This window comes from Salvia splendens, chromosome 11, assembly GCF_004379255.2.
Source record: "Salvia splendens isolate huo1 chromosome 11, SspV2, whole genome shotgun sequence".
In the NCBI taxonomy this organism is placed as follows: Eukaryota; Viridiplantae; Streptophyta; class Magnoliopsida; order Lamiales; family Lamiaceae; genus Salvia; species Salvia splendens.
In genome coordinates this window covers 3,362,211-3,385,373 of record NC_056042.1, presented here as the reverse complement: position 1 = coordinate 3,385,373, position 23,163 = coordinate 3,362,211, and the positions used below count along the sequence as shown (strand labels likewise).

The 23,163-nt window shown below is 37.9% G+C and overlaps 3 protein-coding genes, 1 long non-coding RNA gene and 1 other non-coding gene across 6 annotated transcripts; 3 read left to right on the top strand and 2 right to left on the bottom strand.

Annotated features, from left to right (window-relative positions):
• Positions 1 to 622: 622 nt before the first annotated feature.
• Positions 623 to 2,634, top strand: LOC121755225. The gene is made up of 3 exons (XR_006040665.1): positions 623 to 803; positions 1,917 to 1,980; positions 2,460 to 2,634. It is a non-coding gene; the product is annotated as an uncharacterized LOC121755225 (long non-coding RNA).
• Positions 2,635 to 8,011: 5,377 nt separating this feature from the next.
• On the top strand, positions 8,012 to 10,419 carry LOC121754079 (transcription factor MYB58-like). The gene is made up of 3 exons (XM_042149415.1): positions 8,012 to 8,332; positions 9,414 to 9,543; positions 9,778 to 10,419. The coding sequence occupies exons 1-3, from the start codon at positions 8,194 to 8,196 to the stop codon at positions 10,214 to 10,216; spliced, it is 708 nt and encodes a 235-aa protein (XP_042005349.1). The 5' UTR covers positions 8,012 to 8,193; the 3' UTR covers positions 10,217 to 10,419.
• Positions 10,420 to 12,415: 1,996 nt separating this feature from the next.
• Positions 12,416 to 15,669, top strand: LOC121754202 (pentatricopeptide repeat-containing protein At3g24000, mitochondrial-like). Its single transcript, XM_042149570.1, has one exon. The coding sequence runs from the start codon at positions 12,485 to 12,487 to the stop codon at positions 15,578 to 15,580; it is 3,096 nt and encodes a 1,031-aa protein (XP_042005504.1). The 5' UTR covers positions 12,416 to 12,484; the 3' UTR covers positions 15,581 to 15,669.
• Positions 15,670 to 15,874: 205 nt separating this feature from the next.
• On the bottom strand, positions 15,875 to 15,948 carry TRNAT-AGU. The gene has a single exon. It is a non-coding gene; the product is annotated as a tRNA-Thr (tRNA).
• Positions 15,949 to 16,352: 404 nt separating this feature from the next.
• Positions 16,353 to 21,630, bottom strand: LOC121753748 (proteasome subunit alpha type-2-A-like). 2 transcript variants are annotated; one of them, XM_042148996.1, is made up of 12 exons: positions 21,482 to 21,630; positions 21,057 to 21,124; positions 20,902 to 20,978; positions 20,397 to 20,461; positions 19,713 to 19,759; positions 19,205 to 19,280; positions 18,554 to 18,621; positions 17,633 to 17,702; positions 17,248 to 17,333; positions 16,797 to 16,859; positions 16,648 to 16,713; positions 16,353 to 16,565 (listed from the first exon to the last, which is right to left on the bottom strand). In XM_042148996.1, the coding sequence occupies exons 2-12, from the start codon at positions 21,095 to 21,097 to the stop codon at positions 16,517 to 16,519; spliced, it is 708 nt and encodes a 235-aa protein (XP_042004930.1). In that variant the 5' UTR covers positions 21,098 to 21,124; positions 21,482 to 21,630; the 3' UTR covers positions 16,353 to 16,516. The 2 variants fall into 2 exon arrangements, with proteins under 2 accessions (XP_042004930.1, XP_042004931.1); XM_042148997.1 differs by having other exon boundaries at positions 21,057 to 21,136; positions 21,482 to 21,625.
• Between the last annotated feature and the right edge of the window lie 1,533 nt (positions 21,631 to 23,163).

The window sequence follows — 23,163 nt, the reverse complement described above, 5'->3', positions numbered from 1 at the left end:
TGGTAATCAATTTTCTTGGATTCTAATCTAATGGAAGACGAAGTGAATCTACCTGCTTTGAAGACTTTGTCATTAAAATTGGATGCGACGTGGTATGCAATGCTACAAAATAAATTAGTATTATTATAATTATAATTATAATTATAATTAATTTTGACGGTTTTTTAATCATGTTATTGATTGGTGTATTCATTACTAATCAAATAATCATTCACGTTGGAGTCTAACTAAATTGGTGCGTAGAATTTTGTAATACCCGATAATTTGTGGAATTTTATTCTTTTAATTAAGGATGAAATTTTTATGTTTTTGTGTTTAAAATATGGTGTGGAAAATATTATTTGTGTTTATTTGATTGTTGTGGATGTGGTATTTTCTACCTAGGCAAATTAAAATGGAATTAAGTAATTAAGCTATGAATAAAAACTCCTAATTAACAAATTAAATCCCTCCCTCCCCAATTCTCTCTTCTTTTTCGAAAAAAAAAACCTCCCCCATCACCCCATGATTCTCTCAACCGCCCCCACTCCCTCATAACCGATTTCCCTCCCCCTCTTTTCCATTCGTTCTCTCTTCTCGGTCTCTCTCTCTCTCTCTCTCTCTCTCTCTCTCTCTCGCTCTCTAGCTCTCATCTCTCTCGAAGTGTGCTCTCACGGTAAGCTCTCGCCCCTCTCTCTCTCGGTTTACCTTTCCCCATTCATCCCCTTCTCATCATCATCTTGGCTTCTTCAAGGTGTTACGCTCGTACGTTGTAAATCGGTGTAGGGAAAGCTTCGAATTTACGTTTGAACTATCCAAGAAAGGTAACCAAACCCTAACCCTTGTTTAATTCGAAAACTCATGCATATAGGACGTTTTGGATGGTTTAGATGCTGAATAGGGTTTGTGGCTTTGTGATATGGTTGAGCATGTTTTTGGTAGTAACTGGCAGTGGGTTCCGACCCCTTTTTATCTAAGCAAACGATCTCCGTTGGGTACGAATTTTGAACTGTATAAAGGTTAATGTGGCTTCTGTGTGGTGTGTAATTTTCAGCCTCTTTGGATGTCGTATGAATTTATTATGATTTTTGCAAGTAAACTGCGCAGTTTCGCGAGTTGTATGTTTTTGGGAGATGTTTTCATGTGCAATTGGCGTGATTCTGAGTGCTATGTTTTTGTGATGAATGTGGGTGTGTTTGACCAAGAGATGGCTCGGGAAAATCAGTGTTTGGTTCGAGGGTTTTGCGTGGGTTGGCCGAGAGTTTTAGGGGCCGGCCTAGGGCAGTGTTGTGGGGGGGTTTTGAAGGGATGATCCCAGGTGTCTGGGTGTGTCTTGGGACGGAGAATGTGTGGTGTGAATGTTGTATAGGGTTTGAGAATCGGAAGTTGGAGGAAAGTGAGTGTGCACGGGACGAGGTGCCGAGCAGGCGGCCGAGGTGCCGAGCAGGCGGCCGAGATGCCGAGCCAGCGGCCGAGGGGCCGAGCAGGCGGCCGAGGTGCCGAGCCAGCGGCCGAGGTGCCGAGCAGGCGGCCGAGGTGCCGAGCAGGCGGCCGAGGTGCCGAGCCAGCGGCCGAGGTGCCGAACAGGTGGCCGAGGTGCCGAGCCAGCGGCCGAGACACCGAGCCATGTCGAGACGCCGATCCTTTTTCTGAGTTTTTCCGAACCTTTTCCGAGCCAAGTGAGCCGTTTGCACAGTAAGGGTATGCCAGGACTTGGAGTGCTGTGTTCGTGTGTCGTGTGCGCGTTTTGGGTACGTCGTTTGCGTGCGGGGTGTGTTTCGAACGTGTGACTTTGTGTGTTTGTTTTGTAACATGTTGTTAAGTGTATGTACGTGTAACGTGCTAGATGTTGAAGTCGTCCACGTAGGAATCATGCATTGTCGTTTAAAGTCTCGTCTCTTCTGACTCTAATCATGATACAATTTATCTTTCAAAAGGGTGATCGTTTACGAGGAAAGTGTGGTTGAAGAAGGGAATTATTTTAAAAGCTAAGCAATCGAGGTGGGCTTTTCTACCCTACTTTTACGTGGGTTGTTTTTAATACGGACTCTGTTCCGGAATTGTTTATGGAGGTGAACTGTTTGTCTTGCCAAATGTTTTGATTTGAAACCTATCTGAAGTGGTTTACCACATATGTTTAATCGAATTCGGGTCTGTTGGGCTGCGAACCCTCAGGCTAGTGTACACGAGACTGGGTGCCATCTGAGAGCAAGTTGGCCGGTCTAGATGACCTGGGGTGTGGCCACGCCCCTTGTCACCGTTTGGATCAGATAGTGTATGATTGAGGGAATAAGGGTGGCAATATCGGAAAATGACTGCGCAGTCGAATTTATGAAATATATTTTGGTGCACTTGGGTTATTTTCATTACACTCAAAACCCCAATGTTACACTGTTATGGCATGACAAACTATGATTTTGGCGTGTGTCCACTGAGTGCAATAAGTACTCAGCCCTGCATGTTGTTTTCTTAATGTGCAGGTTGAGCGGCGATGGGGAGGACGGATGTTGAGCAGTTAAAGTCAAAATGCGTTTCACTTTGTTTTGGATAATGTCGTGTCGTCATACCCGGCATTATCTGTCTCTTGATCTTTTTCCGCTGCTTGTAATCCGAAACAATGTTTTCATTTAAACTCTGGTTACTAAAACTTTTGAAATGTCGCTACAGTACCTTGTTTTAAAATGAATTTCCTTTTATTAAATGTCTTTGGGTCAAATATTCTTGTTTTTCCCCTTTCTTCCCCGCTTCTTTACTCCTCCCCTAGTCGCGGTCCACCGTACTTCCTATCCTTAGGAAATGCGGGCGTGACAAATTTACTTTTAAATAACGGGTAAATGAGTGGGAATTTGGTTAAAGAAAACCTCAAAATCCATCTCATTCTCATAGGCTTATGGCTTCAGATTGATGATTTGATGAATGATGACTTAGCACACTGAAGAGTCAACGATAACTTCATCAGTGTTTTGTTTATATATTTGATGTGGGAGTCTTATATATCTTTGGATTGATAATTTTTTTTATTAATTTATAAATATTTAAATTGAGAAGTTCACAAAAATACAATAAACACGCAATTTTTAATGAGGTTTGGCTTTATGCCTTTGCCTAATTCTCAAACCAAACATCCCATTTAATGACTATTATTAATAAAAATTAGTACTACAGCACTCGATATAAATTGCTAGACATTTCATTTAAACCAATACCTATGTAAATTATTACTCCTTTCTATAGTAAAGCCATTTATGTACATCTAATTTTCATTAATTAATAGTAGTGGCCTAGGTGGATTCAAATCAATACTTCATTTCTAAATCCTTTTATTAGCCTCTTTTCAATCCTATCAAAATTTAACCACAATTTTGCTTGTTCATAACCAATCAAAGACTTTATTGTATGTACTAGTGCATGTTTGATATATTTATTTTTCAAAATGAGTAAATAAATGACCCGACTTCTAGTCTTGTAAACTTGACATGATCGTACTGATAAGTATTGTCAATTGATAAAATATTTTATATAACTAATATATCATGTGTTAATTAAGTCATTAAATATATAGATACAACGTATATGTAGGATCATGTGTTAACTAATCCTTTTGTAATGATCAATTCTTATCACGATAATTAATTTGCTACAATAGTCATTTTTATTTTATGGCTGAGCTATCATACAACTATCCAAAAAAAAATTATTGATGAAAATATTTATTCGATTTAGAATGTTTATTACGAAATATTGTCGATGAGATGAGGTCAATGCATGGACATATGAAGTGCTCAGATCGATTACCAATAATGTGGCTAGAAAGTTGTGTTTTGTTTTGCCTATTTGATTTGGGCACGTGGATAAGAATATTATATTTTGTATGTTAAGTAATAAAAATTCACTAAATTTGAGTACTCTTCACAGAATAATAATTTAAATAAACTATCCACGTATCTCATAAATAGTAGTATGAATCATGAAAATTCGTAGACATTTTTCTAAGTAGATTTCCTACCCCTAGAAAAACTTATAGTGGCTAGTAACACACCCTCCGAATTATTGAAAATTAAGTTAATTCTGCCACAAAATGAGGTTTTACATCAGCCACACGTCAGGGGTAAATATGTGCTAAGTTTATTTTTTTAACACGTGCGTTTAGTTAATTTTGTCAGGAAACTAAATTATTTAGTTTTGTAATTATTCTGAATATCAATAAAATGAAATAAATTGATACTAAAATGAAATATATAAGCGACGCAATTGCATAAAGTATTTTAAAAAATGTTTACTTGTTGGATCCATAATTTTATCGTGGGAATTGAAAAAATGAGTATGACTTAAACTAGTAACTCATTTGATTAGTTAGCCTAAACGTTTTCATATTATAAAATCACCCCAGGTTGACAAATGAGATTCTTAGTTCCAATGTCATAATCAAGTTTATCTTTGTTTATAGTGAAAAGATGTTCAACGTCATGACTTAGTGAGAAGAGTTCAACGGATCAACAATAACAAAATATAGTACAACATCAAAAGGAGCAGGGACGGAACTAGAAATTGAAATGAGCCGGTGCTCAAAACTAATGACAAATACGGCAAAACACATGATGCTCTTGAATCTCTGGTAGCGACTAGCATTATCTAATAGTACCAGTGGTCCGTAATGGTGTATCTACGATTTTAGATTTGAATCCAAAGAAAATATTGATATAAACACATTTAGTGATATCTTGATATCATAAGAGTCGCAAATTGAGTTGTTATAATATTAATTTAATATAAATATGGTACTTCCTCCATTCGAGATTACTTATCCCACTTTGGTTTATTTCAAATATTAAAAATGGAAAAAAAATGTTAGTGAATGTGTATAATTATGTAGAGTATTAATTTTATGATAAAATAGGAGTGAAATGTGATGCCTATCTATCAAAATTAGTAAAAGATAAATGAATACGTGTTAGTAGAAAGACAAAAAATGAAATATGAGACGAATAATTATGGAAAAAATTTTATTGGAATAAATAAATTGATTAATACAATATATTATTATACAAATAAAATAATAAAACTTTAAATAGTACTATTTGATTCTTAGAAAAATTTTAAAGATTGAAGAACATATTAATATATTCCTAAACTAATATTATTAGTGACTTAAACGCACTCAATCATGATAAATTAGGTCAAAGTACTCTTGTTTATTAGTACTACTCATTTTTCCACCATTAAATTATACCTTACGATTGAATTTGATTTAACCAATTGAAAGGATTGAATTTAATTTATCTAATTGAAAATTTGGTGCTTAAATGCCAATGTAGAATTTTAAATATTACTACTATTTTCCTAATCCCACAAAACAATAAATGAAGATAAACGTAAACTCTATTCCCAAGGTCAATCATATTTCTCTCTCCCCTCTCTTTCTCCTCATCTTCTTCCTTCAATTCCTTACATCTCTGTAAAAAAAACCATTAAAACACTACAAGAAAATCTACGAGGGCGGCACCGGCCAAGCCGCCGCTGGGGGTTGGCCTAAGCTATCTCCGTCCCTGAAAAGGAGTATATACAATATAAGAACAATATAAAAGCTAATAAATGACAATAACAAAAAAAATCAACTAACAAATAACAAACATTCAAGTGACGTCCATGCAGCGAAACAATAAAAACTCTTGAAACCTAAATCAGGAGTAGCAAAATTAATAAAAAGAGAAATTTCAAAGAAAAATACCTTAACACTACTAGTCCTTTCCAACCTTATGAATATCATCTTCTAATATATTTTTGCTTTCATGAGTTTAAGTAAATATGTAATTACGGAATTTCTTATAAAATGTAAATTTCACTTCTACAATTAGGACAATTAAAAAGATAGAGCAATTAATAATTATTTGAAATAGATAATCACGTCTAAGGGATTGAAACCTGTCTCCTCCAGATTCATGAACGTGTGAATCCACTTGACAAAAATAATAGTGGGAGAAATTGGGACGTTTTATTTACCTATTTAGAAGAAAAATGTAGCTCCAAAATTGTAGATGTCACAATTAGGTACACATAACATCACAAAATAAATGTTGGCTTCCTTCCCTAACTGATCAAGACTTTGTTCAAAAATATTTTTGCGTGAGAGTTATATATATGAAAACATTTAACACGTATTGTTAAAAGCAGATGTAACAAATAAATCAATAGTATTATTACTATAATTAACTAGTGACCTATTAAATTTTGTAATTAGTATAATGAGAAATAACGTGAACCGGTCACCTAAATCACAAAAACAATTTGCGATTCTTTTTTACCTGATGTGGACCATTAGTTTCACCAATTCATAACGTTCTAGTACTAATTATCTTACAAATTATAATATGGTAGTGCACATTTTTTTTTCAAAATTGGATCATCCTCCTACTATATCAGTTATTATAGATTCATATGGTAAATTAGGGTTGGGGTTTCAACCTACTATATCAGTTATTAAAGAAAAACAGGTATATACTATTAGCAATTTAGCATAATATTGTATGAATAGTTTCATATGAGGGATGTTTAATTAAGGATACACAAATTTTTCTTTAAAAATAAATCACAGTTGGCATTGATTACTATTAGCAATTTAGCATAATATTGTGATTGTGGATTCCTGTCAATTTTGAGTTTATGATATTCTTACTTTTAAAAAACAGTTTAATTTATTTGATAGTATATAAGATAAATAAAATAATTTTATAGTATTATCCACTCCAATATTCTTCAAAGTTGTGATAAAATTAATCTATTATAGTATATAAGATATACTCACAAACTTATTATTTATTTTTAATTAATAAAAGACTCAAGCACAACAAGTTGTGAGCAATATCAATACAAATTAAACCAAAAGGCTCATAAATAACGAACCATAAAAAGACAAAAGCAAGATAAACACACATCTACTAACAATATACTTAAAAAAAAGTTCATTACACAATCGCCAAACTCTAAAAGAGAGCACAAAACCTCATATTAAGGGACTAAAAAAATCAAGATAAATATTACATTTGTATCTCTCAACAAGTGAAGTATTGATTCTTCCGTTAGCAACTTTTTGTCACATAATTGTCCCGCTAAAAAAAAGAAAAATTTGGACATCACCTCCTAATATATGAATCAAGTTTCCATTTTTTTTACAATATTCCAATTTGGTTCAAATTTTAAAAAGTAACTTTATTTCTAAGGTATCTTATGAATCATGAATAACATAAAATAGAATGGCCATCCAACTTATATAAAGGTGCGTCTATTCAAATTTATTTTTAATTCTAGCAATATTACGTTGTCTTGTTTTTTTTTGTTAAAAGACATAAATAATTAATTACATGAGGGGGCGTACTGCATTCGATTTATTACAAGTGCACCATAACGCAATGAATAAAGATTTATTTAGGAAAAAAAACAATTTTTTTCCCCTCTGTCACCAACTTTGCTTTTACGCAATTCACCAAAACTTTGGAGAATGGCTTTGTTTTCCTTTTTTGTCTTTTAAGAATTATTGGAAATATTTTTATTCCAATAAATCAAGTAACTAGTTTTTGAGATCAAACAACATCCCCCCCAAAATTAGATATTTATAATTTTCTGCTAACTAGTGCACAACTAAAAATTAAGTGTTCCAAAAAATAACAAAGTAATGAATGATTAATAAGATTTTCATTTCGATGAAACAAAAGTCACTTCATCAATTAAGTGCACACTCGTGAACACAAGTTTTTGTCTTGGAAAAATAAATTTCTTAATGGAAAAAAAATAGTGGTGGATCTACTAATCTATAAATTTCAAACATTTGGCACTATTTTTAGCCTTAGAATTATAAGTAATGACTAGTCTTACCTAAGTACATTGATTAATTTTGAAAATAGGCAAAACTAAAAATCAACCCTTTTTACAAATTGGTAATACTACTATTTTTCAGATGTGAATAATTGTGACCTCATATTTGCTAGGAAAATTTTGTTTTTGGTGATGTGTAATAATCTAGAGAATCTTGGACAAGGCATTGACGAATGCTAGGAAAATAGGCATTGACGAATGTTAGGAAACCATTTGTTTCTGTATGTGCACTAGTCCTATATATATAGGGATGAATGAATCCACCATGCAAGGATAGTTTTCTCATTTCTCTTAAAGCCTACTTTGTTTTCTTCTTCTTGTGAGAGAGGGAGAGGGGAAGAGAGAATGGGTAGAGGCAGAGCCCCGTGTTGCGATAAGACGAAGGTGAGGACGGGTCCATGGAGCCCGGCTGAGGATTTGAGGCTTATGAATTTCATTGGGAAACACGGCCACAGTAACTGGCGCGCTCTCCCTAGACAAGCCGGTAATCATCATCCTCATCCTCATCCTCATCCTCATCCTCATCCTCGTCCTCCTCTTGCTCATATATTCATATATATATATAGGGTCTTGTTAGGTTGAGATTTTTTAGCTTAATTGAGAATTGAGATGCATTTTCAGCCACTCATTTTGAAATGTCAACTACAAGTAGATTATATCAACTAAGGGTATTATCGTCATTTCATTTCAATAGCCAGAATATCAAATGTCAAGAACTCGTATTAAAATGTCAACAACTAAAAAAAATTTATTTTTTTATTTTTTTAAAAAAATTTTAAAAAAATTTTTTAAATTTTTTTAATTTTCACACGATGTCAACTACGATGTGTAGCCTGCACATCAAATGTCAATAGCCCTTCACATCAAATGTCAATAGCCTGCACATCAAATGTCAACAGCTTATAGTTGACATTATATGTGTATATGTGATATGAATCGTATATGTAGTTGACATTATATATGTGCAGTTGACATGAATTGTATATGTAGTTGACATTATATGTGTGTAGTTGACATGAATTGTATATGTAGTTGACAAAAAAAAATAAAAATAATAAAAAAAATAAAAAATCGAAAAAAAATTTAATTTTTTTTAAAAAATAAAAAATATTTATTAAATAAAATGTATGATGAAATTACCATTCTGCCCTTTCACAATTAATTAATGTAAAAATATTTTCCATGTGGTAAATTTTGGACCACTCATTTAATAAAAATGAGTGGCTAATAATGGATCTCAATTCTCAATTAGGCTAAAAAATCTCAATTGATCACAACCCTATATATATATAATAATACTTAGAGTTATGATCCAACCAATATATTTATTTCAGTATAGTGTGATTTCATTAATTCTTGCATTTTGAATATAAACATGAATTGAATATGTTTGACATTCCAATTCTGTTAGACAGAATAGATAAAAATGTTGGGATTAAACTAAGATTTAGTTTTATGAAGAAGTAGGCAGCTAGTTGGCTACTGGTAAATTAATCAAGGAAAATAATTAAATTAATTAGAGAGGTTGTTGGGTGATTAATTTAATTATATACTATGGTGTGTAGGTCTATTGCGATGTGGAAAGAGCTGCCGATTGAGGTGGATTAATTACCTAAGACCTGACGTCAAACGAGGCAACTTCACACCAGATGAAGAAAATACAATCATTCAACTCCATAATTCTATTGGAAACAAGTACTATTGATAGTAACTCACTAACCACTGTCGTATTCCATTTTGAATTGTCCCATGTTATTTGAGTCAAGTCATTTCCCTAATACTTACCCTGATCATTCCATTTTTTGTATTTAACTATTGAACACAATTTTATTAAATCTCATGTCCAAAACAAACAACTCAGGTAACATGTGATAAATACATAAGTCTTTGATTTATTGTAATCTAACGACCTAGGATGATGATGATCAGGTGGTCCAAGATCGCGTCTTGTCTGTCGGGAAGAACAGACAACGAGATCAAGAACGTGTGGAACACACACTTAAAGAAACGAGCCAACAAGAAACCCGATGGTCAAGAAAATTCCACCACCACCACTACGAAACTACCTCAACTCTCCAAAGAGTCTCCATCATCTTCTTGTATGTCCAATCCGAAACAACCGGCCGAGGAGGAGGAGGAGGAGGACGACGACCTCTGGCACGTGCTGGACTCACTGGACCCCATACAGTTACACCCCACCAAAGAGGATGGTGGAGGGAATGAGCTTATCCAAGAAGTGGAAATTGGCAAGTGGTTGAGAATCTTGGAGAATGAACTTGGACTAGCTGCTCATCAACCTCAATCTGCAACTGATCTTGGAATCTACAACTCAACCTATCTACCAAATTTGGACAGTTTCTCTTTTTAACGACATTTCTCCTTTGTTTTGGTTGCGCTAATTTCCAGCCAACGCAAGTTCAAATTTTAGCCTTTTTTCTAAATCTAGTTAGGTGACATACTATTTAAAGTAATTCAAGTTGTTGCTTACTAGTCAAGGGGTTTTTTTCCCTTGGACTAATATTGTATTAATGATGTTTTGACAAAAGAGAAATATTACTATTCATGTGTTCATTGTTTGATTATATAATTTCAGGTTCTGCACTTTTCCCACTAAACAAATTCAAGTTCTAAACTAATAATAAGTCGTTTATCTCGAACTAGGGCTATTCATGGGATATTCGAGGCTCAGTTCGAAAAAAGCTCGTTCGGAGCTTGATTGAACAATAAACGAGCTGAGCTACTCGAGGGTGACTTTGAGCTAGATAGTTTTATTGATCTAAGAGCATCCGCAATGGGGCGGACGATGAGCATCCGCAATGGGGTGGACGATAGATCGTCCGCTCAATGCCTTGGGCGTGCCATCGTCCGCCCGCTGTGGGCGATGCGGACGATGGAGCGGACAATCCAACGCGTTTTTTTTTAATTCCGAAAAATTTATTTATATAAATACCCCCTGCCCCACCTTCATTTGTAACATTTCCATTCACTTTTCCACACTCAAATTACACTATAAAATGGATTCCGGTGAATACCCAATTCCGAATAGTCTGATGTTTGGGGGTGGTGCACGTTGGCTGGGTACAGACCCTGACGAATATCCGTCGTTCGACTCCAACACGCAGTACGATCCCGAATTCAGTACGGATTCGTACGGTCTATCTGACATGTAGTCGTCTCCAACTCACCACGCCGCGCCGCCGCCGCCCCCTCTGCCGCCCCCGCCCCAGGCAGAAAGAAGCGCAACCGGCACCGGGCGTACAAGGTGCCACCTCCGGAAACGAATTAAGAGTATGCCCCCGGGAGGACGAACTACCAACCGGATGAAACTCTCGTCTTGGCGAGGTGTTGGGTGGATATTTTGGAGGACCCGGTATTCGCGAACAACCAAAAGCAGGTTGCGTACTGGGAGCGCATCGCCGAGCACTACAATGAGGCGAAGCCGCCGAGCGCGTACAAGCGCCATAGGGAGCAGCTCCGCAAGCACTGGGATCAGGTGAAGAAGCAAGTCAACCTGTTCTCGGCGGAGTACGAGAAGTGCTCAAGGGAGCAGGGAAGCGGCGAGAGCTTGAGCGATGTGCGCGATAGAGCGCTGTTGTCGTACCAGTCAATGTACGGCGACTTCAAGCATTTTAACATCTGGGCGCTCTTGAAGGACAAGCAGAAGTTTCAGGGTGGGATTCTGCTATCGGCTGCGCCAAAGAGGACGAGGACCACCGAAGCCGGTGCTTACACAAGCAGCGAAAGCGGCGCATATCCGGTGGACCTCAACCGGACGATGTACGGGGAGGAGGAGAGTTCCGGCACACCGGTGTCTTCTCGACGTCCCATTGGCGTCAAGGCTGCGAAGAACAAGGAGAAGGCGAAGGCGACATCCTCCTCGCAAGCCGTGACCGCCCCCCATCGCCGATCCCGACCCCGACCCCGGCGGCACTTGCCTACATGGAGTTGGCAGCGGCCACCAACCGGATGACGTTGTTGGACACGCACAACGCCTTCATGCAATGTCAGGACCCGGCCAAAGCCGAATACCTCCAGGGGATGATCGATGAGCTGCGCCGTAAGTTGGGACTTTTGTAGTCAACTTTTTTTCATTTCTAACTCGTGTAAAACTTTTTTTAATCAATGTAGGATTTGCCGTTTTTAATTAATCATGGTATTTTTTAATTATTTTGCATTGACATATTTGAAAATATTTAAATTAATTAACAAAACAATAGTGAAACATATAGGGCGGCATTTAGGGCGGCTTATAGGGCGCCCCACTGTAGGTGGAAGGATAGGAGGATAAAATCCTGACGTGGCGGTGCATAGGGCGGGCTTTAGGGCATCTCTTAGGGTGCTCCATTGCTAATGCTCTAAGCTCGAGCTGCTCGGTTTGTTGGGAAAATTGGGAAAATGTAGATAAAATAGATGAGAGAACGATAAAAAAAATTAGTAATATATATTAAAAAAAAAGAACTTTGCAATTTTAAAAATAAAACTATTTATTATGGACACTTAAAATAGCAAAATAAACTACTATTACTATTTTTCAATGGAAGGGGAAAATAATAGTAATAGTCTTAAATTAAAATAACATACTAATTCCAACTTGAATCTTCCTGTTTCTTCCTTCAGTTCATTCTACGACGATTTTATGCTGGTTAGGCACGGCAAGAAGAAGCTCTCACCTTTCAAGTTTGAGTCTTCCTTCACATTCTCAACCACAGATTCATCAAACCCATCTCTAAAATGCAGACAAGATCCCAACAACCACATGGTTCAATGCATCATCAGCAATCCCCATTCACAAATTTCAGGATTTTTCCAGAAAGGTTTTTCGCTGATCACGAACGAAGCCGTGGGGAAATCGCTGCATGCTGTGTGCCTCAAGGGATGGACTCATTTAAGCATCTTCCACACCAACACACTGATCAATATGTACTCGAAACTTGGTCAAATCAAGTACGCCAAGAAAGTGTTCGACGAAATGCCTGAAAGAAATGAAGCTTCTTGGAACAACATGATCTCTGGATTCGTGAAGGCCGGGTGGAATCAAGATGCGTGCGGATTGTTTCTTGAGATGTGGCGCCGAGGACTCGAGCTGAATGGCTATAACGTTCCGAGCTTGTTAACTGCGTTTAGTAGGTCGGGGGATATGTTCCTTGAAGGGAGGCAAATACATAGCTTAGTTTTGAAGATGGGTTTGGAGAGTGATGTGTACATAGCGACCTCACTTTTGCATTTCTATGGCGGGTATGGATTTGTTTCTGATGCGGAGATGCTATTCGAAGATTTTCCTGATAGAAATGTGGTGTCTTGGACCTCTTTGATGGTTAATTGTGCAAATGGTGGATTGTTTTGTAAGGTGATTGAGTTATACCGGAGGATGAAGCGCGAAGGGATGAGTTGCAATCAGAATACCTTCACTACGGTTATTAGCTCTTGTGGAGCACTTGATGATGAAAATCTGGTTCATCAAGTGCTTGGTCATGTTACTAAGTCGGGCCTTGAGACCAATGTTTCTGTTGCGAATTCTCTTGTATCGGTTTTTGGTGGCTTCGGCCAGGTCGAGGTTGCCAATTATATCTTCGACAGCATGGATGAGCTGGACACCATATCGTGGAACTCAATTCTCGCAGCATTTGCTCACAATGGGCTTGCAGAAGAGTGTGTTAGATACTTCCACTTAATGCGTCTTAATCAAGCGAAAGTAGATCAAAGCACACTTTCTACAGTGTTGTATGTGTGTGATTGTGTGGATAACTTGAGTTTGGGAAGAGGGATTCATGGTTTGCTGTTCAAGCTGGGATTGGACTATGATATCTGCTTATCTAACACTCTTCTCAATATGTATTTCGAGACAGGGCAATGGAGAGATGCCGAGAAGTTGTTTCATAGTATGCCACAGAAGGATTTGATCTCTTGGAATTCAATGATGACAGGTTATGTCTTGGCCGGAAAGAGCCTAGATTCTTTGAGGGTGTTGAGAGAACTGCTCCACATGGGGAATATGGCAAATTTCGTTACTTTTGCTAGTGCGTTGTCTGCATGTACAAATGCTGAATTTCTGTCTGGGGGGATAATTGTGCACACACTTGTAGTAACATCCGGGCTCCACGAGAATGAGATAGTTGGGAATGCACTAGTTACCATGTATGGGAAGTGTGGCATGACTCAAGAAGCTAGTAAGATTTTTCATTGTATGTCAGAGAAAGGATTGGTTACTTGGAATGCACTGATTGGCAGTTATGCGGAGAATGAACAAGTTGACGAGGTAGTAAAAGCATATAAGTTGATGAGGGAAAGTGGTGAAGATCCAAACTACATAACTCTGATCAATTTTCTTGGATCTTGTCGTGACCCAAGCAACCTTCTGAACCATGGAATGCCCCTGCACGCGCATATATTATCTACTGGATTTGAGTCTAATGTGTATGTAAGAAACTCACTGATCTCAATGTATGCCAACTGTGGTGATCTTAGTTCAAGTAGTTCCATATTTTGTGCTTTAGTAAACCGGACCCCTGCAACTTGGAATGCTATGGTTGCTGCCAACACTCACCACGGCCATTGGGAGGAGGCATTGAAGCTTCTCCTCGACATGCAGAGGGCTGAAGTGGATTTTGATCAGTTCAGTCTTTCTGCATCCCTTTCCGCTTCAGCAAACTTGGCTATCTTGGAGGATGGCCAGCATCTTCACGGTTTAGCTATCAAAATCGGTTTTGACAGCAATCATTTTGTTGCAAATGCTGTCATGGATATGTATGGAAAATGCGGAGAGCTTACTGATTTACTGAAGCTGGTTCCAGAGCCAAAAACGCGGTCTCGATTATCATGGAATATACTGATATCTGCTTTTGCTAGGCATGGATGCTTCAACAGGGCCAGGGAGACCTTCCATGAAATGGTAGCACAGGGAGCAAAACCAGACCATGTCACCTTCGTCTCACTTCTATCCGCGTGTAGCCATGGTGGTCTTGTAGATGAGGGTCTTGAGTATTTTGCTGTAATGACCCCTGACTTTGGCGTCCCAGTTGCTATAGAGCATTGTGTCTGCATTGTTGATCTCCTCGGACGAGCAGGAAGGATTGCTGAGGCCGAAGCATTCATTGAAGAGATGCCAGTTCCACCTAGTGACTTCATATGGCGATCACTGCTGGCAGCAAGCAAAACCCATGGCCATTTCGAGCTGGGAAAGAAAGCAGCTCAGCACCTCCTTGCAGCAAACCCTTCTGACGACTCTGCGTACGTGCTCTACTCGAATGCGTGTGCAACATCAGGGCGATGGCAAGACGTGTTGGGACTGAGGGGGAAGATGGAGTCTCAAAATGTGAGAAAGAAGCCTGCCTATAGCTGGCTCAACGTGAGGAACAAAGTGAGCACGTTTGGCGCAGGACTGGAGTCGCATCCGGATTCAGAGAAGATATCTCTTAAATTATTAGAGCTGAAGAAGGAAATCAAAGAAGCTGGTTATGTCCCTGACATCAGCTTTGCATTGCACGACACAGATGAGGAACAGAAGGAGGATAATCTGTGGAAACATAGCGAGAGGCTGGCTCTTGCGTACGGGTTGCTTAACACGGAGCAAGGCTCCACTCTTCGGATTTTCAAGAACCTTCGTGTCTGCGGAGATTGCCATGCTGTTTACAAGTTGGTGAGCAGTGCAGTACAGAGGCAAATCATACTGAGAGATCCTTATCGATTCCACCATTTCAGTGAGGGCAAGTGTTCTTGCAATGACTATTGGTAGTCTTATGAGATTTTTTCACCTTCTTTGGTCTAAATTTTGGCACATTATCATTTGTTGCCTGAGAAATATCGATTCATTGGTTTCTTTTTCTTTATCTTGTAACTTAGCTCTTAATGTGTGATATTTATCACAGTGCTGTCAGTTGAGTCACTACTGGTTACATACTTACATTTGCTCAACAAAAAACTGAGAAACCAAAACAGCATATTTACGAACAACTAAAAAATAGCAGCCCTGGTAAAATAATTGAAAGTAGAAACTTTCCTGACAAAAGAATTGGAAAAAACACAAAATTGCTCTTATTGAGAGTTGAACTCAAGACCTCCCGCTTACTAAACGGGTGCTCTAACCAACTGAGCTATAAGAGCTGCTTATTCTCATTAACATAATGTTGATTTTTGAATTCTATATATTATACAACACTGATACACAGTGAACAGCAAATCTAGTTTGTAAAAATCCATAACACACACGATTCCGCTTTTGGTTGGGTACGTAAGCAACAAATCTTGTTAAATTTACTTTTCCATCAAGTACAGTGTAGTGTCAAGTGTGCATTCCACCTAAAATAATTACTACTCAAAATTAAAAAAAAAAAACTACTATATTTTCTGTTAACTTCAAATTAAATTAAACTTAACTCAATTTGGGCATGAATAGTAAAATTTTAAATAATTGTTAATTTGATGAGTAGTCACCGCATTAATTCACAGTCGTCTAGCCATTGAACCTTAAGAAGGTTATAAATAATGTTAAAAATGGAGCAAAATAGTTGAGCTCAAAAAGTAATTGAAATCAGAAGTGAATACAAATTTTAGTTGGCACAAATCTAAAATCATTGATTGAAATGCAATACTGTAGAATGAGGTGAAGCTATCTAGCCAGGAGCAAAAGGCAACACATAATAATAGTTGGACGACTGAAGCTAGAAGTCGACTATTCCACCTCTTGCAAGTAATCCTCCACTTCAGATGGGCTCAAAACCCTGCCCAAAGAAAACAAAACCATCTCAGATACATTGGAGTGTGAGTATTTCCACAAGCTTCATAAAGACAGACAACACTCACCTGAATATTCTGTCCGAGCCAATCATGCCAATCTCGATATTTTTGCCAGAAATTTGTCCTTCAAATCTGGAAATAGGAGGTGATGATTTATTAATACTAAACCTGCTCTAGTCAATTGCTAATAAAAGTTGAAAGAAACAAGGCTTTACCCCTCCTTCAATGTCAGAATCGCTGTATGAACAGCATCGTCAAGTTCAGTGTCCTCAGTATACCTGCAGAGAATTTTAAGAGTATAAATTACCAAAACTTGAAACAGATGGAGTAGCAAAATCAAGCTGAACATCATGGAACTGAAAGAAAATTAAGTCAGCCTAGACATGTCTAGATATGACTCACCCATAAAGAAGTGATAATATAGTACATTGTAGGTGTTATGCAAGGATCTTATTTTTACAAACTGCAACTAATCTCATAAAAGTTCAAACAGGTTTAAAAGGAGCTCTATTTCATGACATTTATTATAAGTAGAGATTTTTTAGATGTAAGATTTTAATTAGCTCTTTCCATAACTTAAATCAATTTGTTTGGGCAATCATGCATAATCCTCGTCTTTTAAGAAAAGTCTTGACATCACCAAAAAAAACTCTAATAATAAACCACCTCTTCTCCAGAAATGCCTTTGCATTGGAAACATTCTTTCCCATGGCTGAAGCTTTCCAAGAGAAGTATGAACCTGAAGGATCAACCTACAGGGGAAAAAAAAATTACATCTCAGTATATGCTTTTGATTTGGTCAGTTACTGTGAAACCAGAAATGTTGTTCATTCATGAAATAATTTCTGTATCATGCAAGTGGGAGTGGACTACAAACTAAGAGCAAGATATAAGGATGCGTGAGACTGAAAAACTACGAAATGAAGTTCCTCTTCAGGGGAAAATATTCTAATACAGTACAAGATAAATGCAATGCCGGCCATCAAACTAAAAAACTATAATGGAACAGAAAATGCAACACATAATTTGATAGAAGAACGTTGTCATATACCTGATATAGCTGAGGGCCCTTGTCGTCATATCCAGCAACCAAGAGTGATACACCAAAGGGCCTCACGCCACTATCATAAAAGCCAGAGTTTTTAGAAAATTAATTTAGTAGGATCAATGTCATTTAGTTGCTCGCATGTTATAAGTATTTGTAAGCAAGCATTACAGAAATTTTAGTTCAGCTTCAGCCCCAACAGTTCAGGAGAATCTAAGGAGTAAGGAAACGTGGATACACGTAACCCTGTTGAGGGAGTTCTTTAAGTTAACCTTCTACACCTCTAGTTTATAATGTTACGCCTGATTTTCACAAGGAAATGCAGAGCAAAATCACTTCCAACTACCAACGGAACATCTACTATCTTTCCACATGCTCACTGTGCTAAAGGGCCAGACAGAAATTTCAGGCGGACAGGATTTATGAGCTAACAGCAAAACAAAAATCTGGAACAGATAAGGTTTTATGAGGGCTATCTTAGATAAGTACAAATAATGCTACTCAGTAATCAGTATAAATCAGAGACTCAGAGAAGAGTTCTAACTGGAAATAATTATTTGAGTATCGGGAGCCCAAGCATGCAGATTACAATTAACTTGCAGAATATACTGACTGGGCCAAAAAATGGAGAAATGGACATTAAACTACCTATGCAGCCAATCCATAGGTAAACAGAAACAGCCTTTGAATGGAACACTTATAAAGTAAAAAAAGGCAGTGGCAGTGATCATATTGAAATGATTAACAACATGCATAATGAAATGAAGAAAGGGAATACATGTAACTGACACCTTAATCCTTATGATGATAGATGCAGTTTACTCATACAAGGTCAAAGGCAGGCAAAGCCAAAAGAAGAAAGGGACCAAAATAAAGGACCTTGCTTTTGTAGAACAGGAGGGCAATAAAGTAATAAATAATACATACCCTGACTGAGTGAATTCCTGCATAACAGTAGCAGTTTCCCTCACCAACTGAGTCACAGGAATTTGTTCCTAGATTTATGTTGGCAGATGACTGGGGGTCAGTATAAATTGCAATAATCATGTCTCTATACGGCATACAAATGGATATTACATAAATGCATACAGTTAGTACTTAGTTAGCACTACCTATGGGATAATATGTGTGAGATAACTGAAATTTGTAAAAGAAAAAATGCCTCAATAAGTAAAGTGCAGCTTTATACAGTAAAATGTCCCTAGCCTGATGTGAAATGGAATACAAGGGAAAGTCAGTCAGCACTTTGATTAACATATCTAAACTGACTTAACATAAAATACTGCCACAGGACTTCCTACATGTTCATAGATCTTCTATTAAACCTGAACAAGCGTAGAAACACTAATTCAGTGAAAAGATAGGCAACAGCAAGATCCATCTTGCAACATGCTATTGATTGCTTTCACTGTTTCAGCTGAAATATTCAGAGGCATACTCCAATATGTGATGACATGTCATTATGATATTTCTATAAAACAGAAAGATGTGGGTGCAAATAATACTGTTATCCGATAACAGGAATATTTTCTCAAAAACAGATTTAACAGAAATATCAGTGGGCGTAAATTTACGTACTTTATAGAGACGATAATATTGCTCAGCCTGTTTTCTACTTTTTCGAACCAATACTCGAGAATCAGGGCCCATACCACTGCACAAAAGAGAATATATTATCAAGCTATTAAAAAACTCTCAAGAAATTGGAAGGTTGAGAAGAACTTATTAGATGGTGTTTTGAATTAAACATAACTCATCAGAGAAGGTTATGCAATCATCAATTCACAAAAGCAGAGAACTTTTTCGGAATGGGTAGCATAGCCCTTGATGAAAAATTCCAAACATTTCGTCCTTAATAGGTGTTTGTTTTATACCATTAAATGCCAATGCCAAATAGTGGTCACTATTTTTCAGCTCACAAGCAATCACATAGTTGTAGCCAACATCAAGACCAGGACACATTAATATACAATTATATCCTTAGTGGTCTCCAGATGATCATTCTCTTTGCATGTCATGCTTTGATTTCAAAGAGTCCCATCAAAATAAAGCAAGTTCCCAGGAGTATACCAATACAAAGACCAACCTGTATACAACTCCAATATTTGGCGTCAAAGTCTGAATTTTCTGCACCTGAAAGAAGTAGATAAACACTCAGAGATAATTTGTACCCATCAGGCCACCAACATAATTAACAGTTTATATATATACAAGTTTAAATTCAAGTTCAAAAATAACCAATGCCCTTAAAACGGCTAACTGGTTGCAAATTCCATGATTAAGTTAATATATGAAGCATTAAGAACCATACAGAATTTTGTATGCAATGGAAAAGGAATAATGAACACAAACTTGTCAAAAATCATTTTTTTATTGAGTACACACGCACCTCAGAATGCAATGCACAATATCTCAGAAGCAAGGGGTGAGTGTGTGTGTGAGAGAGATATAGAGAGCAGAAGTTGAGGTTTTTCATGAACTAGTTAGATTTGGAAAGTTTTGATTCTCACTCGAGCCAAATAAAAGACCACATCCTACGATAAGTATATATTAATACTAATGCTAGATTTTTATGCATAAACACTTCAGTTTATCAAAACGAAGACCTTAAAGACACCCTAGCAATCTGGTGTAGAGTGCAGAGTAGCATCTATTTCAACATTACAATCATAATAACCAGATAGCATCCATGTCAGCAATACAAATAGAAAAACATGTCAACACGAAAGAAATATGTTGAAATACCATAGTGAGAGTATGTAAGACTTACTGATGCTTCATCAACCAAAATCGAAGGCAGTTTCTTCTCAGTTGCAATAACAACGCCATTAGAAGCTGCAAAGACCCCCATTGAGCATTATTACTCTATGGAAAAGAAAAATTGGTACATCTCTATCGTGTTTGTTGAGTCAAGCAGGCAGGACAAGTATTTTCCATGAAACACCAGTACTGTAATTTTTCTGATATATTGTACTTTACGAAGATCTTGTTGTTATGCTCTTTGGAACAGATAATGTAATAGCATAACCTACAGCGATAAATAAACAATGATAATACTTTTTCTTAAACAATAAGAAGAGAAACTGCGGCAGCCCACTTGTGAATGTAACTCATTCATACTCAACAACTACAAATCAAGCTCTTAGTCTTATGCAGTTGTAGATTGCGTCATTTGTCAACATTTGCATAAGCCAACTCATCACTCAGGCAGCCTATCCAGAGAATGCCCGGTGTTCAAAACACTGATGACACTAGGAGCAGATAGAAGAATTCACCTTTAATTCCCAAAGATGTTTGCCCAGATCCAACTGCAGTCAGAGCATGTTCGATTTGAACAAGTTTTCCTGAAGGGCTGCACAAATGGAAATGAGGAATAGGAAATTATAACCAACACGACAACAAATCATGAGTGCAAGCGGTTAATGCATACCTGAAAGTGGTGAGGGAGAAAGAGTACTGACTATCACCCATTGATTTCTCGACAAAATATTATCAATCCTGGTGAGCAAACTGCAGAATTAATTAAACTCAGCTAATATCTCTCATAAACACACGCACACCGCAAACGACCAGTCTGATTATGCGAGTAAGAGATATAATAACAATTGAAGCTTAGTGCCCTAAATAAGCGTAGAAATCCAACGTCGACAATTATAATCCGACCGATTTCACAAAACATTAATATCTATGCTAGATATAAAGCAGAGTGTTGTGATCTACATCAAATGCGGCAGCTACGAGCCAAACTGATGAAAACGGCTTTCTTTCAAACAGAGAAAAAATATCTGAATAAAACTTATCATGACTAATTGATCGAATAAATGTTGAATGACGACACAAACGTTCGTGTATTACCTCAAAATTACTTGTGAAATGAGCTTCCCGAAATGCAGTAGTGTGAATTGCCAGAGCTGGGAAGGCACTTTATATTCGTTTCTTGGAGAAGAAGAAGAAGAAGATGGTTCAGAATATATGAGGATTTTGGGTTGTAGTTTAAGCCCATTCAGATGAAAACAAGGGAAAATGTTTGAGGATTTTGGGCCCATTCAAACCGAACTTAATTAATCTATTTCCTTTGATTTTTTTTTTACAAAAATATAATGTTTAAACTATCAAAACAAGAAAACAAAAATTTATACATACAACCAATTTAAGTTCAACATCCAAATTTCGTAGCATTCTATGTTATGCATTCACTACGTGTTACTCTTCTTTATAGTGACACAGCAGTTGCTTCAACAATCAACATGAATGGTACAAGGCTATGAGAGATAAAAATGAGTATTTTTTGGTGTCGTGATGCTAGAAGAATCTATTTTGTGGATGGTAGCAGAAAATAAATTTAAGAGAAAAATATTTAGAAGTAGTCATCGAGTTTGAGTAAAATTGAATTAACACTGCAATCCGTGAGTTTTGCACTCGCGATCTTGCGCAAACCAACTACTCTAGGAGATGACTTGTACTAGTCTTAAGCAAATTGTATATAGTATCTATACAAATTGTTGGGGGCAGGGCATCCAAATCCCTAGTGTAGCTACGTTGATGTTGCTGTCTGTATATCTTAGCTAATTATAGATCACGATTTTAAACCAAAATATAAAGATTTTTTCTTTAAAGAGTTAAGAGTATCCATAATGGCGGCGAGCGGACCGGCTAGCCGATTCCCGGCGCTAGCCGATCCGCTCGCCGAACCATTGCAATAGGCAAGCGCCAAATCGGCGAAAAAAACGGCAAGCGCACTCCAATTCTCGGGCGCTGGCCGATGAGCTCGCCGATCGGCTGGCCGCCGTTGCAGGCTCCCGATTGGCCAGCCGATTTTTAATTTTTTTTTATTTAATTTTCGAAACACTATATATACGCGATTTGCACGTCATTTTCATTCGCACCACTTGTTATAACGAGTTTTCTCTCTATCTTAATTTCTGTACAAGAGCAACAACGCGAAATGGAGCACAACAACGAGTCTACTCCAGTGACGAGCGGGTCTCAAACTCCCACGGTATCCGTGGGAAGTGGATGGGGTCCGATGGCCGGGTAATACAACATGTACCCTTGGCAGCAGATGATGCCCGGGATGGCATCCAGGGGTAGTATGCTGGGATGGCAGGGGATGCAGGGCGGACCGGTGATGCCGGGCCGGCAGGGGGTACCCGGGATGCAACATGGGATGCAGATGATGCCGGGGTGGACACCCGGGATGCAGGATGCCGGGGTGGCAGCCGGGGATGCAGGGGACGCCGGGGGGGAGGGGACAACGTCTATCGCCCCAGTTTTGATTTTTTGACTACTTCTTCGCACACATCGACCCCATCGGAGATGCAGTTCACTGGGTGTGATACTTTCTCCTTAGAGGAGTTGGGGATAGATCTCGGGGATGCGGACACTCCCGTTCAAACGGGGGGAGTAGGGCGGGGTCTGGGCGCGCCAAAGAAGAAGAAGGGCAAGGGCAAGAGGGTGGTCGGCGAGTCGTCGCAGCCGACTGACGACGAGAGCCCGACACGGAGGAAGTGGACAGATGCGGAGAACGTCGCGCTGTC